The sequence below is a fragment of the Dunckerocampus dactyliophorus genome, chromosome 11 (assembly GCF_027744805.1).
Source record: "Dunckerocampus dactyliophorus isolate RoL2022-P2 chromosome 11, RoL_Ddac_1.1, whole genome shotgun sequence".
Lineage (NCBI taxonomy): Eukaryota > Metazoa > Chordata > Actinopteri > Syngnathiformes > Syngnathidae > Dunckerocampus > Dunckerocampus dactyliophorus.
Window position 1 is genome coordinate 10,847,895 of NC_072829.1, and position 19,642 is coordinate 10,867,536.

General features: G+C 40.1%; 2 protein-coding genes across 3 annotated transcripts; one reads left to right on the top strand and one right to left on the bottom strand.

Moving 5' to 3' along the window:
- The first annotated feature begins 134 nt into the window (after window positions 1-134).
- On the top strand, window positions 135-4,895 carry urp1 (urotensin-related peptide 1). The gene is made up of 5 exons (XM_054792666.1): window positions 135-256; window positions 1,042-1,161; window positions 1,235-1,275; window positions 1,368-1,473; window positions 4,826-4,895. Exons 1-5 carry the CDS (start codon window positions 154-156, stop codon window positions 4,855-4,857), a joined length of 402 nt encoding a protein of 133 aa, XP_054648641.1. The 5' UTR covers window positions 135-153; the 3' UTR covers window positions 4,858-4,895.
- clic2 (chloride intracellular channel 2) lies at window positions 4,803-16,566 on the bottom strand. 2 transcript variants are annotated; one of them, XM_054792665.1, is made up of 6 exons: window positions 12,725-12,863; window positions 12,241-12,350; window positions 11,794-11,919; window positions 8,743-8,843; window positions 8,139-8,320; window positions 4,803-5,982 (listed from the first exon to the last, which is right to left on the bottom strand). In XM_054792665.1, exons 1-6 carry the CDS (start codon window positions 12,740-12,742, stop codon window positions 5,821-5,823), a joined length of 699 nt encoding a protein of 232 aa, XP_054648640.1. In that variant the 5' UTR covers window positions 12,743-12,863; the 3' UTR covers window positions 4,803-5,820. The 2 variants fall into 2 exon arrangements, with proteins under 2 accessions (XP_054648640.1, XP_054648639.1); XM_054792664.1 differs by lacking the exon at window positions 12,725-12,863 and adding an exon at window positions 16,342-16,566 and having other exon boundaries at window positions 4,807-5,982.
- Window positions 16,567-19,642: the final 3,076 nt, after the last annotated feature.

Below are 19,642 nucleotides of genomic sequence, written 5' to 3' on the forward strand. Positions count from 1 at the left end.
TGACGCCTTATCCATTAAAAGGCCGATGCTGGCTGTGATGATAATGTATTGATCAGATTGTGATGGATCGCCTGCGTGCGCGTATAAAAGTGAAGTTCTTTGCCAAGCTTGGAGCCACAAAGGTCCACCTCCAGAGAAAGAGAGCGGGTCACCATGCGGTCGCTAGCTGTGGTTCACCTTGTAGCTGTCATTTGTTCTGCAAGATGGACGCTTGCCCTACCTCTCTATCCTGAGACCAACCTGGAGACACAGCCGGGTAAGAACCCAATTCAATTCATCTTTCAATGCTATATTTTTAAAATGATGTAACGTCTATATTCCTGCGCATGGCACATGACATCTTTTATAGCCAATAAAAGATAGCCAAAACCTCAGGTCTGCCTATGCTAACTTTGTCATCTTGGGGAACCTCACTCCATTCCATCTTATGGTCTAGCAAATACTGCAACACGAGCAACACAATTGTTCATGTGCTCTTTGATGCACTACATAACTACTACACACATGACTTACTCTATGTATATTTTTATTTGATTTATTACAACTTAGGCCGCACGGTGGTCTAGTGGTTAGCATGTTGGCCAACACAGTAACAGTCTGGGAAGATCTGGGTTCGATTCTCCCTTGGGGACATTTCTGTGTGGAGTTTGCATGTTCTCCCCGTGTGTGCGTGGGTTTTCCCCGAGTACTCCGGTTTCCTCCCACATCCAAAAACATGCAGGTGAGGTTAATTGGCGACTCTAAATTGTCCATAGGTATGAATGATTGTTTGTCTATATGTGCCCTGCGATTGACTGCCAACTAGTCCAGGGTGTACCCCGCCTGTCCAGCATGCCCCCGTGACCCTAAAAGAGGAGAAGCGGTATAGAAAATGGATGGATGGATTATTACAATTTATGTTATTAACATAATAACTTTTCTTGATCATCCAAAAAGAAAGATGATGAATCTTTTAGAATGTAATGACTTTTTATATTCTTGTGTGCTTTGCTGCTGTAAAACTGGAATTTCCCCACAGTAATATGAGGGTGTTTCCCCCAGATTTTATTCATAAACTGGTATCAGAAGATGCCTCTTACAACACCGAAGGGGAGCAGGGGGAGGTGAATGGGTATCCTCTCCCGATGCAACACAATGGCCAAAGAGAATCCTGGAACAAAGGTATAGCAAAATGATAGAAATGTGCACCAAAACATCAGCAAAAAAGCCAACATGTATTTGGGTTCTGTTTAAGGACCCAAGGAGTCACCACATCAGGATAATTATGCAAACATGGTAAGCCTGAGTCTGCAGTACAAAAAATACAAAGAAAGATAAAAGCTTTATTTGCATGACTCTATGATGTTTTTTGAAATATATCTTTAAAGGTTGAGGGCCTAAAAGAAGTGCTTCTGAAACTGGCAGCGGCCGACAAGCTTCGTTCTCAAGCGTTCCTCAGATCGGAGCAGGGCTTGCCCAAAACCAACAAAAGAGGTGAGAAAAATCGACAGTACAAAAGTCTTGAATTGCCACAAGCTTTGTTGTCAACATGTACGAAACATTCTGTACACGTATCAGCAACACTTTATAGGTCGCGCAATCATATTTGCTAACTTAAAGGGATAGGTCCTATTTTTTGACATGAAGTTGTATGACATCCCCTGTAAGTCTATTAAGAGGGACTTACACGGTTCCGTTTAGCTGATGGGGACACTTATGTAAAGAGTTTGGCTTCTCAAGACAACATGCGTTCAAAAGATGAATACGTTTGCGTCACAAAAAGGCCTTCTCCAAAAAAATCTGACCTCACAAAACGCTCGGCATTATATTTGTCTCCCACCGTTTTCCTGCGCACTGTCGCCTGTGCATTCTTGTGAATGTGACGAAGACGCTCGCATCTACTTCCAGGCGACAGTGCGCAGGAAAACGGCGGGAGACAAATATAACTCCGAGTGCATTGTGAGCTCTGATTTTTTTTTGAGAAGGCCTTTTTGTGATGCTAATGTATTCATCTTTTGAACGCATATTGTTTTGAGAAGCCAAACTCTTTACTTAATTGTCCCCAGCAACTAAGCAGAACTACGTTCTTCATCTGACCAGAACTGGACTTAGGAGACCGAGTGGGGGGGGAAGTCACTGTTAATGGACTACGATACTCATGGGGATGTCATACAACTTAATGTCAAAAAATATAAACTATCCTTTTAAATAAAAATGGATGTGAATGGCACACCCCATGACTGACATATACATTTCATGACCTTTCCTCTTATTTATTTCATGTTTCATCCCATGGTACTTGTCAAGATGATTTTTCTTGATTAAATAATAGAAAAGAGAAAAATTCCATTCAATCATTTTTTGGAAAAATGTAAAAGATCCTGAAATATGTAAATCAGCTATTCTCAGGGAATTCAATCAATCGCAACTGGACTTTTGCCTCTCATCCGAGCAGGCTTCATCAGTTCATGCTCAACGACTAGGCGGGACACACACCAGTCGCTGAGCAAAGATGAAAAGATACACTGTGATTCTTAACCCAAGTGGCTACCCTGACAAGCTACCTACACTTCTCAATGACGCCAACACATATGAAAGACTAAGAAATCCAACCGGTGGCTACAAAAAGAAAATCATAGAGCACCTGCAGACATTGCAGAAGTCAAAAACCATTAGCCATGCACTTTATTACTGATTATATCCACAACAGACCATCCCCGGCATTTATGGTCTTCCAAAAATACACAAAGGAGCAAAAATGAAACGATGGTTTCATTCGACGTCACGTCCCTGTTCACCTGTATTCCAACCAGGATGCAGTGGAAACTGTGAGGCAACGTTTGGACCTTGACCACACCCTCCGAGACAGATCCACACTCAACCCAGAACAAATACGTCATTTGCTTGAACTTCACCTCAACGCCACATATTTTAAATTCATGGCAACGTTTTCCAGTCAAAAGCACGGCTGTGCTATGGGGTCACCCGTTTCCCCTATCGTGGCCAACCTCTGCATGGAGGACACGGAAAGGAGGGCTCTGAACTCCTTTAAGGGAACAGCACCAAGACACTGGTACCGATATGTGGATGACACATGGGTCTAAATCAGAAGCTAAGAAGTGCAAGCCTTCACCGAGCACATTAACTCAGTGGACAAAAACATCAAGTTCACACGTGAGGATGTCAAAGACAATAAGTTGGCTTTTTTGGACTGTGACGTCCACATTGCAGAGGACAGGGGCCTCCATGTCGGTGTTTAAACCCACACACACCAACCAATGCATTTTTTGATTCACACCACCCACTGGAACACAAACTATGAGAACTGTACAACACAGAGCTGATAATGTTCCCACCAGCCCACAGGCCAAAGAGAAAGACCATAAGCACCTAAGGGATGCCCTCAAAACCTGTGGTTACCCCAGCTGGTCGTTTGTGAAAAGTGCATCTCGTTCCAGAAAGAACAAAAGCAAGGTGGATGAGGAGGAAAGGAGTACAGTAGCAGACATAACAACATTGTCATCCTCAGAAGCATTTTTAACAAACACTTTGAGACAGAGGTTGGTACACCCCAAAGGCAGGACTCCCCATACCCAGAAGAACAATCTGGTGTGTGCTGTCCAGTGCAGTGAGGAATGCATCGATTTTTTACATTTAGGAAACCAAGTCGCCGCATGGCACAGACAGGCTAACTCTTCAGGTCAAGACTCTGCGGTCTCCCTGCACCTCAAAGAGAAAGAACACTCTTTTGAGGAAAAACATGTCAGACAGAGAAGAAGGATGGTTTGAGGAGGAGGAGGAGTGAAGGAAGCCGTCTACGTTAAAGTTGAGAAGCCATCTCCAAATGGGGAGGGTGTTTATGACACCACCTTTCTCCCCCATACAATGCTGTCCTTTCATCCCTCCCCTTCAGTCATTTGGCCTCTAAAAAAATAAGCAAGGCACAGCTTTATATTATATATTTATTTACAAGTATTTAATTTTGGCATTTAGGGCGGCAGTGGTAGAGCAGGTTGTCCAGAAATCAGTTGGGTGGTGGTTCGATCCTCACTCCCTCCACCCTGTCGCTGTTGTTGTGTCCCTGGGCAAGACACTTCACCCACCTTGCCTCCAGTGCTGCCCACACTGGTGTATGAATGTTGGGGGGAGGTCGCTGGTGGTGCACCCTGGTGTTGGAGAGGCCGTAGACGCAAATTGGCGGCCACGTTTCCGTCAGACTACCCTAGGGCAGCTGTGGTTACAGATGTAGATTACCACCACTAGTGTGTGACTAAGGAGTGAATGAATAATGGGTTCACTTCAGTCTGAAGCACTTTGGAAGCCTTGAAAAGCGCTCTAAAAAGTTCTTAAGAAAAATGCTGCGTACTTTAGATACTTTATCTTGATTTTTTCAGATTTGACAAATCTGGCAAATATAATGAATTAAAATTTGAAATAATTTGTTACATTGTCCACCAATACACCAAACTGTAAAATATAATATAAATTGTATTATTTGTGTTCATTTCATGGCTGATTTATATATTTTACAACCATTTCAGATTACATTGGACGGTGGCTTTTGAATATATTGCTGCTTCATGAAATAAAATATTGTACCATTAAATAAGTTAGGATGATATTAAATGTTTTTTTTAAATTTACCATTAAATAACTGAAAAAAAAATCCTGAAATATCCATGAAATAATGAATAGGTTCAATATAATTATTAAAACATAATTAGTGAATGTACAATCAAAAATAATCTACAATTTATTTAAAAAAATGTACTAAATTCTGGCAAAAAATAAATATGTCTTGAATTATTCTTAATTGTCAGCTTTGTTTGTTTTTTTCCCCTAACAGCTTGTTTCTGGAAATACTGTGTGACCAATTAGATGCCGAGGAAACACCCACCCAACACTTTGAATGACGCTCGATAGAACATCTATTTTTTAAAACTTGTACAATTGTCTTTTGTGTGTCTTAATAAAGTCAAGTATCAGAAATGTGAGTGTTATTTGTTATTCAGCCATTACTATTTCACACAACAGCCTTACACCTTTTGAGTCTTTTATTCGTGTAAAAGTGACATCATTATCATTTTCGACTGTGCTTGTCAGATACAGAAGAGCAGTAGTGGTAGACGAATTTCTCTGTAGAGATAAACAGTTTTGCTGCTGGTGGCTAACAATGACGTGTTGAAAATATACTGCATGTATGTACACTATAAACACAAATCTGCTAAATTAAATAACAGTCAATTGCACACTTGGCCTCTTTAATCAAACATATTCTGAGTTTTGAGTACTTTAGGGTGCGTTCACACTTGCCATGTTTGCAACTCTGATGCAGTTCGGTTGACTTGAGCTGAAATGTGAACGCTACACGGACCGGCGTTAAAATGACAGCAAAAAGCATGCAGAAGTGACAAATACGCAAGATAAAATGTGTTGGAAGTGCTCTCTCTCTGCTGTTCTCTCACGCTCTCTCTGACAATGGTGCTCTTTAAAAGGTATATTTACAAGTTTTTGGTCAAATCTAAGAAACAAGAAATAGTTATGTATTCAAACCAGCAGACTGCATTTTGGGTTGGGATATTTGAGTAAAATGTCAAGTCCTTGCTTTATGCATAGAATCTTTCCTGTGCAGCCTTTGGTCCCATGACAAAAATACCAGCATAAATGCTAAGGAAACCGCACCAAAGTGTGCACCAAGTATCTTTTTTCTATTTTTGGTCCGGACCAGAGTACTGAACCACAAGTGTGAACACAGCCTAAAGACTGCTGGAGTATTCTTTGGCACCAGGTAGCACCCTCTACAGACCATAGTAACGCTCAGTAAGGGCGAATAATGAACGTTTATTTTCTGTTATTGGCCACACTAAAGTAAGCCTTCTCGATCTCGATGTCAGCTGGACAAGTCTGTTTGAACTCTTCTCGCTCGTAAGCATTGTGCAGGTATCTCCACACGCCCGTCAACTGGGCCGGGATATCAAAGTCGCAGTATTTCTTAGAAGCGACCTGGAAAGAAACACAAAAAAAAGCCCACTCAAAATCCAATGAAAATCCAGTAAAAACAAAGCCAGATGAGGCTCAAATGTCCTTGACACTTATTGGTCACTTTAATACGTACACCTGCACAATCCGATAGAAGAACCGATCATGAAAAATGAGAAAAACGCTCACTTTGGATATAATAATGATGGGACAACATGTTTATTATTGTGGTTGCAGGGCTGTGCTGTAGCTTCCAACATTTTAGTAAGTGTACACATGAGCGGGAAGAATATTAGAAACAGCTCTCAGTACAGTGTTCCCTCGTTTATTGCGGAGGATACATTGACAAAATAGCCTGCAATAAGTGAAATCCACAAAGTAGCCAACTTTATTAGTTTACAATTACTATTTATGCTTTAAGGCTGTAAAAACCCCTCACCATACACTTTATACACTTTTCTCAGACAAACATTTTTTCACATTTATCTCGTTTAAACACTCCGAGTTAAAATTTTCTTTGAATTTTAATGATCAAGAAATTATTAAGTGACTCACGCTTTTTCAACCCTCCGACTGTGTCTCGCCTCTTCCTCCTCGTTGCACTCCATGAACCAAAGATTAATTTAGCTCGTTAGCTTCTTCTTCTTCTAATGTTTATTGGTGGTTAGCAAGCAGCTCACACAGTTGGCTAGTTTGTTAGTGACTGTTGACCACAACAGGAAATGGCTCGAAGGAGATTGATTGGCAATGGTCTACAGCCAATCAGCACGCAGAATACAATAGGCGGGTTCTCCCTTAGCCAGTAAGGACTGTTGAGGAAGACTATTGCCTCTACTGTGGGTTCCTAATATGCTCTTACAGGCACGTAAACACACAGACAGGTTGGAGCTGCACTGTTCAACTCTCACATGAGTACACAACACCCTCTACTGGCAGCAGTAGTAAATACATAGTAGTAATAGTAGTAAATAAATAAAATAACAAGCACATACAACAGAGCACCGATAGATCGCCCTAATACACCACAAGGATGCAGAACACAATGCGTTCATACACTGTTAAAAAAAAAGTCAAAATTACACTTAAAAGAATCTGCGAAATGTGAACCACGATGTAGCGAGGGAACATATATACACATTTAATTACATTTATTTTGTGACAATTAAGATGATTAATTATAAAAATTATATAATACATAAAATAATATAATTACCTCTTAAAATATATTTTATTATCCGGCTTGTCCTCACTCGGGTTGCGGGATACTTTATTGTATTTTTTGATATTATTTATTTATGAAGTACCATTATTTATATATATATCCATCCATCCATCCATCCATTTTCTATACCGCTTCATCCTCATTAGGGTCGCGGGGGTATGCTGGAGCCTATCCCAGCTGACTTCGGGCGACAGGCGGGGTACACCCTGGACTGGTCGCCAGCCAATGGCAGGGCACATATAGACAAACAACCATTCACACTCACATTCATACCTATGGGCAATTTAGTGTCGGCAATTAACCTCACCTGCATGTTTTTGGGAATGTGGGAGGAAGCCGGAGTACCCGGAGAAAACCCACGCGCACACGGGGAGAACATGCAAACTCCACACAGAAATGCCCTATATATATATATATATATATATATATACACACACACACACACACACACATACATATACATACAGTAAGTTAGTAATAACATAATTGAGATATCATATACACAGTATATACAATGATATATAACATTATATATGTTATAAATATTCTACAAACTATGCTGTATTTAAATAGATTGGTAGTTATATCACAGTAAAAAAAGACAAAACTAATACACATGTTGTTGAAAACTTTAAATCCCAAAATGTTTTCGTTTTTAGCATAGAAACCAAAAACATGTTTTTTTTGGATGAAAAAACAAAACAAAAATCTTACTCTACTCCATTTAGTTAAAACAACATAACATTTTCTTTTTAATCTGAGAAACTAAAAATGTTTTTTTTAATTAATGTTTTTGATGTGTTTCTTTGGCTGTTGATAAAATGATTGAAACTTCATCCACTGCCATGCTCCCCCCCCCTTCTGAGACTTCTTAGGTTCTGATAAGGCGCTCTCTTGTTATTTATATGTGCAAGAAGCTAATGCTGACTAGATATTTCATCAAATATGTTCTTCTCACCCTGATGACATGCAGTTTGGGCAGCAGGTTGCAGTCAGCTAAAGTGAGGCGGTCACCATCCAGGAACTTCCTCTTGGAGATGGTGATGCCTTCTCGTGAGTCATGGTTGATCTCCTCGGGAAGAGGAGCGTTCAGGTAATTGTCCAGACGCTTAAACTCCCTCAGCAGGTTTTTCTCCTGAACTGCAGACCCACCAACACATTATAATTACAATATGTATATTTATAATAAATGTTTTTAACCTGTGACTCACCTTTAATGTAGAGGTGGGCAATACTACAAATATTGGTAATGATCTGTCACCATTCAGGTCCACTATCGCGGATACCGATCCCAACCCCAATGCTTTTTAATTGGACATTTTTCAAGATCATTGAATGATTTTGTGATATTTGCCTTCAGATTTGTTGTAATCAGAGTACAACACAGAATTTTAGTGTATGTGAGCAATTTAACAATACAATAGTACACATATTTGTGAAAATGAACCGAGAAGAACACAAAAAGCACGCTGGGTACAAATACCATCCTGATAGAGATCATTGATTGATCCGCCCACCTCTACTTTAAAGAAAGGAAGAAAGAAAGAAAGAAAGCAACTCACATGCGTTATTTGGTGTATTCTTGATGAAAGCTGAGAACTTTGCGAAAATGTCAGCGCCCACGTCAAAGGATTCTTTGTTGAGCGGGCTGAGGTGAGGATACCTGCAGAAGGGGTACATGTTTCTTTTGTACTGTCTTCTCCAATACAAGCTCTGTATCAAAAACTCTGCCTTTACCGAGATGATGGGGGTATACGGCGAAGGTGGCTGAACAAACCCAGGCTTTGTGCTCAAGATGCAACTCGACAAAACTAACATCCGCAATCAGACTTAATTGGTCCCGCGACGGTGATTATCAACTTACTTTGTCAAGTCCGGTTTTCGGCTTTGTGCTCGACTAGTCTTTTGATTTATCAGCGCTCAACACTGCACAACTTGGACATATTAACACTTAACCATTTAAAAAAATAAATACATTGGAGCAACAACTTTCTTTTTTTAACCTACTGTATCTCGTGACCAGGACATGATGTTTTGTGGCGACTTTTAATTTTTTTCTTTTTTTTTTTTAAATAATAAAACAAGTGTTTTAATGCAGCTGATTGATGCCTCGGAGTGCTTATTCCTCCAGCACATATTGTAATACAAGAAGACTAACAGGCTCAGTACTCACGCAAGGACTATGACATTTACATCTGCTAACATTTATTATTAATATTTCATATTGCATTTGATTTCTGGTCCTCGCGTGAGCATATCTAGCGTATTCCCTCGGCTGAAAATGTTTCTCACTTAAAGATGGATAATATCATCAGGGAATGCTCTTCTTGTAATTTTTTTTTCTCCATGTACCCTCTGGAACCTCGCAGGACCTAAACCACGGCGATACAGCTGCTTTAAAGGTGAGCTACCTTCGCTGAACACAGCTCGCTAACCAATTAAACTCGCTTCACAGAATACCCCTTATAAAAGGTACTAATCTAACAATGTGTTTATTATTGTGGTTTGTAATGGTGTACAACTGCACTGCATCATACGGTGGTGGAGAAGTGCAAAACACGTTAAGAAAAAGCAAATTACAATTACACCACCCGGAAGGGGTATGTACCAAATCCGAGCGTTATAGGAAGTGATAACGTTTGGACCAATCAGCTCCGGGGGGGCTGGTACAGTCCTGTCTGCTTTGTCTTTGTTGCCGAGAAGCACAAAACACAAAACAAAAAGAAAAACAAATTACAATTACACCATCGGAAGGGGACTTTACCCCCTCATTAGAATATTTGATGGACTTCTGTAGTACATCTGTGCCTTACGTCTGGTATTTGCATGCACGCCCATTTCGCATACACGTCGGGGGAGCGCGCGCACACCGCTATAACCTAAACTATGAGACGTCGTACTATTTTCTAAGGCACTGTACATGATAATGAAGTGACACTTTTTGTCGCCTTTATCAGTAACTATAAAACGCAAGTGCACAGTATATGAAAGCTTGGACTTTTTCACTTTTAAATGCCTTATGTTGAAGAATTTGATTCAGGCATACCTGTCCAAAAATACAGTGAAAGGATCAGTTTAGAAATTCACAATGCATTTTTTGGCACGCTGTAAAATAATTGTCCTCCTGTTTATTTATGTTTGTATAACAAATGACTGTTACCACTGTGGTTCATAATACTGTATGTGAAAGTTCAGTTCACCTGTTCAACTTGTGGTCAGCAGGTGGCGCACTGTTACTGCATTACAAATGAGACGAGGGAATGTCTTAACTTAACATGCATGTTGTCCTTTTTTGTTGTTTCGGAAAACAACCAAAATAACTTTACTTAGGCCCTTACTTAGTTAGTTACTTGGTTAGTTTGTTCGTTGGTTAGCGAGAATGCAGTTTACAAAAGCTGTAACCGATTTCTACCAGGTCTGGTGTATGGAGTGAGGGAAAAAAAATCCGAGATGGAATTTAAACCTTCTACTCATGTAAAAAAGGTCCATTTACTTTCGTAACTCAAGCGTCAGTAAACTACGTGTCTAAAAATCTATTCAAGCAATATTATGAAGTCGCCTATTTAAAGTATGCTCAGATCAATATATACATTTTAAAGGGGATGCTACAAAAATGAATACAATCATCCTTCGTTTATCGTGTTCAACTGGTTCCAGACTCACCACGACAAGTGAATTTCAGCAAAGTAGGATTCAATATTAATAAACGGAATACTGTATTTTCGTATTTGGGGCATAGAAAAACAGTTTATGACTTTCTAAGTACAGGTTTTCAAATTATTAGAGGCCCATAGACAAGACATAACACCCCAATAGTCACTTTTACACTCCTATTATTCTTTGTTTAGATCACGTTGCGCAGGGTCCAGTGTCACTGCAGGGACATAAAAGACGACTGCCGTAAATTATGAATTTTTCTCGATTACAACTCTCTTAATATTTTGACTTTATTCTTGTAAAATTACTGTTGAATTTTCCATTTTGCTGTTGTTTTTCGTTTTTAATTTTCTTGTTAATTAAATGTTTACAGTGTGTTACGGGCCAATCAAAAAAACAGCTGCATGCCTCAAATGGCCGCCAGGGCCACACTTTGGACACCCCTGGCCTAGACTCTGTTTATTCTCTCACTTTAGGAACTAAAAAGAAAAATCAATTCATTTTGCCTTGAAACATAACTGAAGTTAGCTTAGCAGGTTTGGGAGGAAAAATGTTTTTCTTTATTTTTCTCAAGCTCTAAGCCTCTCGCTTTGACAAACCCCTGCTTTAAATGAAGCCTTCTGAAGTAAAAGTACTATTATATAACTTCAAAAGGTACAACTACACAAAAAACCCTACTCAACACAAGTAAATAGGTTTTTTCCCTTTCCAGCACGTGGAGCAAGTAACTTTTTGTTGTTTGAGTCATGCATTTTGCGATTGTACGGTGATACAGAACGATACATCCATCGCCTTCCATGAACCAGGAAGCGGCTGACCAAACAAACACAAATGTAGTGCTTCACTATTTTTTTTGTAACTTTTGTACACGGTTTAGCCTTGGTGGAGGTCAACGGACTGCGCTAGTAGTTATCTTTATAAAGGCAGCATTCAAGTGCAAGTGGCGCACAGCGTACCGGGGAGGGGCTAGCGTTTGCTCGAGAAACTCCTCGATTTTGATGAAGTCTGTTTTGAGGGTGCCATTGTAGAGCAGGAAAGGAGGGTTGGTGCCGGGGGCCAGGTCCTTCAGCTCTGCAGGCTTCCTGTAGAGAAAGATGGAAAAACGTCTCATTGATTTGCTATTATGCATAAAAATAGGTGTAACAGGAGTGTCCCTCCACTATTACAGGGGCCCATTATGTGCTCTGAAGCCATTAATTAGAAGCATCCATTAAATGTTTCCTGTTTTCCCACCAGTAATGACCCTGAGAGGTTCACACAATGCTTGTGTGGGGGCCACACACAGCTCTTTGTACACTGACGGTGTGAAACGTTGCTCGCTATTACAGAAAAAACAACAACATCTCAGTTCCTCTGTGTCTTTAATTAAGGTCGTTGTGGACAGGAAGAGGAGGGGTGCTTACTTCCTCATGTCAACAGTGGTCACGGTGAACTTGACTCCTTTCAGCCACAGCACCATGAAGAGCCTCTGGCAGAAGGGACAGTTGCCCACGTTCTCGCCGTCATGGCCGGCCTACCGCATAAATAGAGAGAGAGAATAGTCGCCACGTTATGTCTCTTCCTGCTTGGTAACGACGTTCTAAGGCGGTGGTCCCCACAAATCTCCCGCGGACCGGGGCGGGGGGTTGCAGCGTGGGTGTCGTACATTATAGCGATCTAATTTATCTTATTTATTATGTATTGTGTAAAAACTAAGACATGAATACCATCAAATTAAAAGCACAAAATGAATGCCGACCCACCATCCACCAGTTCAAGTTCCAGCCAAGTTTTTCCAGAGAGATTATGACATCGCTGTTTGACGTGTGTGGTAAGAGGCAGTGCGCTAGCATGAATTAACTTGGGACAAATGTGCACATTAGCACTCAATAAGTCATCAAAACTTACCTTTATGCATTCCCACATAGTATCAGCATTTGACACCAAATATGAGGTGAAAGAAAAATGGTAAAAATACAGTAGTAGTCTATCTGTGCAGCATGAGAGAAAGTTAGCACACGCACAATAGACATGCGTCAAGTGAGACGGATGTAACAGAGAGAATCCGGCCACTTTCAAAATAAAACAAATTAAAAAATGAAATAATGGAAATTATTTTTTCTTTCTGTGCGGCCCGGTACCGGACCCAGGGGTTGGGGACCACTGTTCTAAGGCACAAGCCAGGGTTGGGTGCGGGAAGATGGCGTTGTGTTTTAGCGGACGACGGCCACACGACCTGTTTAAAGCTCCAGACGTGGTGCTGAAGTCGTTTACACACGTGTGTAAAGTCACACAAAAAACTTTGACATGAGCTATGTCAGCATCTTTTGCTTTTTCCAGTGCAAGTGATGGCAAAGTGTGATGATAACCATAGGACATGTAAATGGAAATGATTGCGATGTGGGGAGAGCACTTAATCCATCTCTGTCCTGGCTGCTCAGTCAACATGGCCCTCATACGTTTGTTTTTAAAGGACCCCTTTTATACAAATAATACCTTTTAATGACAGTAATATGTCTTCCCTGAGCTTTTTTTATGAGCACCAAATGTGAGAAAAATCTACAGTCTACCCCGTTTTTTAGAAGAGAGGCGCTCAAACGCTTGCTTTTTCATGACATCGTGACGGAAAAACCTCCTTCCTCATGGACATGATGCCACCACTGACCCACCCTGAACTCGACAAGCCCAACACAACACAAAATAAAACTACCTGCCAGTCAGCAAAAGACATCATCTTGGAGCTGGAAGTTTGATTATTAGGTTTTTCTTCAGCAAGAGGCTACAGCTCGATGTTGGTGTTAAAATGTTGCTGTAAAAAAAAAACAAGCAGGCTTCACTACACACCTTAAAATAAAGTCTGGAGCCCTGCCAACTTATCAGTCACCTACAGAGTTGGGAGCTGTAAATTTGATCATTTTGTCTTTCTCCAGCAAATAGGCTGACCGAACATGATGTTGCTGTTAAAGTGGGAGTGTCATGTTAGCACCGTAGCTCACATAGCTATGCTAGTGTTGCTAACGTTTGTGTCCTCCTGTCCCACTCCTTAATCTTACGTTGTTGTGATATATGGCAACTATTACATTGGCTAAGTGCAGAGTTAGGTTGCCCCCCGGCCCCCACACCCCACCACCACATGGGGGTTTGAATTTTGTGGCTTCACTCTATCACGGTTTATGCAACATATGTTAATTAACTCATTCATTAATCATGCTGTTTCATGGTTTGAATACGTCCTAATATTAGTCAAAAATACATGCATATTTAAGCAAACTGTAAGTATTTATGAATAAATTAAGCATTTTCAAGCATAAAAATGGCTAAATGAAGTATAATACAACTATAAGGCATTCATATTTTTAATGAATTGTGACTGTAGTATTGTACATTAGTCACTAGGTGTCAGTAATTGTTCGATGGGACAAGCACCAGACTCGATCGCTGGGCTTTTATTGCAGGTTTAAATGCTCTCACAACAGGCACAGTAATAACAACATGATAGCAGTCATAATAATCATAAAAATCATCATAATAACACTGCTACTGTTGCAGTCGTAACCCACAACAAGCTAATACTCATCACTGAACTCCCGACGTCACTTCCTGTCGGGAATACATTTACTGCGACACACATGAACACGGTTTTATTGGTAACACTTTATATTAAGGTAATTAATCAATAAAACATGATGAACTCTGATGGACTCCAAGAAGGCCGGCCACTCTGTACTGCTGTTTGGCGCGTACGAGCAAATGACAGTCAGGACCCCTTCCCCAACCCGAAGGTGTAGGGAAATGACCCTCTCCTTCACCGAGGATGACTCCCAACACAGAGGCACCGAGCTGGGGGGCTATTAATAAGCCCACACCAGCTCGCCACCTCTCCCCTGCAGCAACTCCAGAGTAGAACAAAGTCCAGCCCCTCTCGAGGAGTTTGGTTCCAGAACCCAAACTGTGAGTCCGACTATGTCTAGTCGGAATGTCTCAACCTCTCGCACAAGTTCGGGCTCCTTCCCCACAAGAGAAGTGACATTCCATGTCCTGAGGACCAGATTTGGTCGCTGAAGACCAGGTCGCCCTTGACTGCCACCCAAAACACATTGCACCGGGCCCTTATGCTTGCCCCTGCAGGTGGCGGGTCTTTTTTTTTATTTCCGAATGACAAAATCAGTCAGTGTTTATTGAAAATATAGAGAAAAAGACTTCTTGTAAGGTGGTAGTGTGTGTTTGCATGCATCTGTATGAAAGTGGGTGCGCCTGTGTCGTGTTTTTAAAACAGCTGAGGTCACCATAACCGACGGATTACTTCATGAAGAAAAATCGTGAGCCTGGATAAGCCCCTCCCTTGGACCTCTCAGTTAAGAAAGACCCGAAGTGTACTGTATTTTGCAGCTGGTGATAATAATGTTCCAGGGTGTTCCCCACCTTTTCCAGCCCTTCTGTGAACCTCTCCAGACCGCATGCTGTATAGAAATGTCTGTTTTGGTGGCGAAACAAGGCCCCCTATACAGCAAAGTGGGTGTGCCTGTCTGTGTGAGTGTTGGGGCCAACCAGCCAGCCAGCCTGCTCTCTGCTCACTTTTCTTGGCTGCGATAAGACGGTGCTGTGCCTGCGCTCTGATAAGAAAAAGAAAAAAAAAAACCCCGACAACAACACATGTCATGACCCTCGGCTGACGGAAACAAACGTTCCGACATCTGCAGTGCATCAGGCAATCAAAACCCATGGAGGAGGCTGGCATCTGATTGTTTTTTTTTAATATGAAGTCTGCGGCCTTTTTCCAAATTGTGAAACAATGTGAGGGGAAAAGCAACATTTAAGGTTGGGTTACATTAGATGAATGAAAGTCATTTAATTTACTTTCATTTTATTTGTGTCCTCGTCCTGTCAAGATGCAAGATAAAAACAAATAAGTAAAAATATAAATAAAGAATAATAAATAAAATGTAGGAAACTGGTTTTATTTATGTGTTCAAGTATTTATTCACCACACTGTCATGGCATTAAAAGATTTTATCTTCATTTATTTGTCGTCTGCATGCTGTTCAGCAAAAAAATCTTATTGCATGGTTTTCTTTGGAGTTTTTTTTCTAAAAAAAAAAGTTTTTCTTGTAACCTTTGCTTCCATAATATAAATAGCTTTATAATGTATTTTGTTCCTTTTCAATGGGGCTACTAATCCTTGCCACTGACAGTAAGTGTCTATACTTTAAATGTAATTGAATGTAATTAAATGTTTCTCCCAGTAATTTAATTAACACAATATTCATAATAAAGGGAAATTAAATCACTTTTATTTTAACTTATCCCAAAAACTATATCTGTATGTTTATTAGGGTTTTTAACAAAACATTTATATTCAATAAAAACATTTTTTTGTAATAGTACAACTTTTTTTTCTTGTAACGCTGCACCTTTACTCTTGTAACATTAAGGTTGCATTCAGGAACATTAAACATATAACTCATCATGTCCAAAAAGGAAGCAGAGCTAACAAGTTAACACAATGAAAAACTGAAAACACTGACCTTGACAAATAACTCAATGCTCGGTTCCTTTTCTGAATGTTGCCGTAATGCCATTATGTCCCAAAATGTCCTTTTTTTAAAAAAAATAAAAATAAAATAAAACCCCCAAGCTGTGAAAAAAGTTCCCTCAAGTCTGGTTTGAAGTGTATCTTTCAGCAGAAAGCGGTGGGACACCTCAGGGCTGCTGATGTTTGGTCTCCACAGGAGGATATCGCTCTCAACATACTTGTCAGTGCTGGGGGAGGGTCTACAGAAAGGGGGGCGGAGTTCACGCTCGCTTATATACCAGCTGCCAAACTCTATGAGGGGAGCTTAAAATAGCAACGTGAATACTATATATTGTAATATCCAGGAAGTGAAAAAGCCATGACTCAATACACACAGGTTAGTCAATTCATTAACTATTCACATTCCAGCACTATTAGACATGTATGGGTGGATTGGAAGGAATATTTTGTTAGCATTTAATACAAATGACTTGCTTTTCACGCGACAGAGGCATAAAAGGAGCCTTCAGGGTCGCTTTGTGTGTCTTAAAAAAAAATCAAAGTTAGCATTTAATACAAATGACTTGCTTTACATGTGACAAAGAGGCATAAAAGTCATGTTGAAGAATTTGAGGTGCACGAATGTAAGTTTGTAAACAGTAAACAAATTGAAAAAGTACATGATTTTATTGTAAACTCCTTCAGGATTTTTTTGGTAGACAGCAGAATTCATGGTTCCATTTATCACAGCAAGTCTTCCAGGTCCTAAAGCAGCAAAACAGCCCCAGACCATCACACTACCACCACCATATTTTACTGTTGGTATGATGTTCTTTTTATGAAATGCAGAGTTACTTTTACGACAGATGTGTGTCACACACACCTTCCAAAAATGTAAACTTTTGTCATGTCAGACCAGAGTATTTTCCTTGGGGAAAATCTAATTGTTTTCTGGGAAAATTGAGATAAGCTTTGCTTCTTCCTACTCCTTTTGGACATGTGGAACTGTGAAAGGATGATTTATGAGATGTATTCCATTGTAACCTCATGTTCAAATAAACTAATACCAAAGAAATAATAAAAGTACTTTAGATTACATTATATCAGAACTTGAATCATTCCTTGCGTGTGTGCCCTTCGGAAAAATAAGGAGAAAAGATAATTTAACCTACTTTAATTCCTAAATCACACAATTGTATGATAATATAGTCAAATAAAATAAAACTGATCATATCAGAATTTTTTTTTTAGTAATCTAATCTAATTTAATTTATGTTCAGGTCCTAATTCACCCAATAGTCACAATAAAGCATGACGTTAAAAGCTTTCACTTTCATTTATTTGTAAATGTAGTAAATGTATGTTAAATGTGTAAATATTAATGAAAAAGAACTTGGCCAATAAATTAAAAAAGAAACATCTTTTGGACAGTTTTCTTAAGGGTTTTTCCTTAAAAAATATATGTATTTTTTTGTCAAATTTTCCAATTGTTTTGTTCTTGTTTCTTGCATAACTATCTTTATATTATGCGGGGGTTTTTTGCGGTGGGGCTACGAATACTCCAATGCTTGGCATTTACAGTAAGTGGGTATCATTTTCTGTAAATGGAGGAAGTGGAATTTAAACCCCCCCTTGTTCAAAACTTCCTTAAAATAAATCATGAGTAACATAATGCGAGGGCTTACAAGGAATTTGAAGAGAAACTGCACACGTGTGCCAAGTTCTTGTCTTATTTATCTTATCTGGGCTGAGGTTGTCTTAGGAATTTTCATCACTTTGTGGGAGAGTGACGAATGAATCCTGGAACTCTGATGCTGTCAGCCATTGCGGGGGAACGCAACTGAGGGAGGCTCGTACAAAAAGTGCATTTCTTGCAATCTGGATGTTCCAGAATGGCCAAGCAAGAAAAATGCATCACTTCAAAGACCCTTTTTAATGAAAGTGAATGGAGTTTTACTGTGGAAAAAAGTGGGAGTGCCACAAGTGTTTGCGCACTATTGAATTGATCATCATAGCGTCCGTTCTGCTGCCTGAGGAGGGAGTGTTTATTAGAGATTGTGTGACAAATGCTTCCAGTCCCCCATTGTGTTGCATGTTAGTGTTTGGTTGCTATGACAACAGCAGACAGGGTTGAACTAGAGAAGGGGCACAAAAAGGAAAAGAGGCGCTGAAGTGCCAACCGCTGTGTTGTAAATCAAAAAAGCTGATTCTGGCAACACTGTAAGGATATTCCCCTATGCAGAAGGGGTTTCCAGAATATTCCTGGAAACGGCGGAGAAACAGGAATCGCCAATGACCTCTCACTTCCTCTCCAAGCTCTCAAAAAGACAAAACGATAGGAAGGCGCTATCTGGTTAAGAGAGACACACACACAGTATCTCTGCTGGACACACACAGCAGCTGGAAGTGACAACCTGGAAAAAATGCCTTATCTTAGCAGAACAGAACCTTCTCTGTTGACTACAAGGGAATATTGATTTTGCCAACACATACAGAAGAAAAAAGTCCCACAAATCAGATTTTAAAAAATTCACAAAAATGCCAGGGAAATAATAAAACCCCACAAAGGCACATTTCCTATTAAAAACAAGACAAAAATGACAGTCATGTTGAAGAATTTAAGGTGGCCGAATGTCAGTTTGTAAACAGTAAACAAATTGAAAAAGTACATGATTTTATTGTAAACTCTTTCAAGATTTTTTGGGTAGACAGCAAAATTCATGGTTCCATTTATCACAGCAAGTCTTCCAGGTCCTGAATGAGCAAAACAGCCCCAGACCATCACACTACCACCACCATATTTTACTGTTGGTAGGATGTTCTTTTTATGAAATGCAGCGTTACTTTTACGACAGATGTGTGTCACACACACCTTCCAAAAATGTCAACTTTTGTCTCGTCAGACCACAGAGTATTTTCCCAAAGGTCTTGGGGAAAATCAAGTTGTTTTCTGGGAAAATTGAGACAAGCTTTAATGTTGTTTTTGTTCAGCAGTAGTTTTGGTCTTGGAACTCTGCCATGCAGGCCATTTTTGCTCAGTGTCTCTCTTATGGTGGAGTCATGAACCCTGACCTTACCTGAGGCAAGTGAGGCCTGAAGTTCTTTGGATGTGGTTGTTGATGTTGGGTCGTTTCTGACTTTTTGGATGAGTTGTTGCTGTGCTCTTGGGGTTATTTTGGCCGGTCGGCCACTCCTGGGAAGTTTCACCCCTGTCCAATGTTTTCGCCACTTGTGGATGATGGCTCTCACTGTGGTTCGCTGGAGTCCCAAAGCTTTAGAAATGGCTTTATAACCTTTTCCAGACTGATAGATCT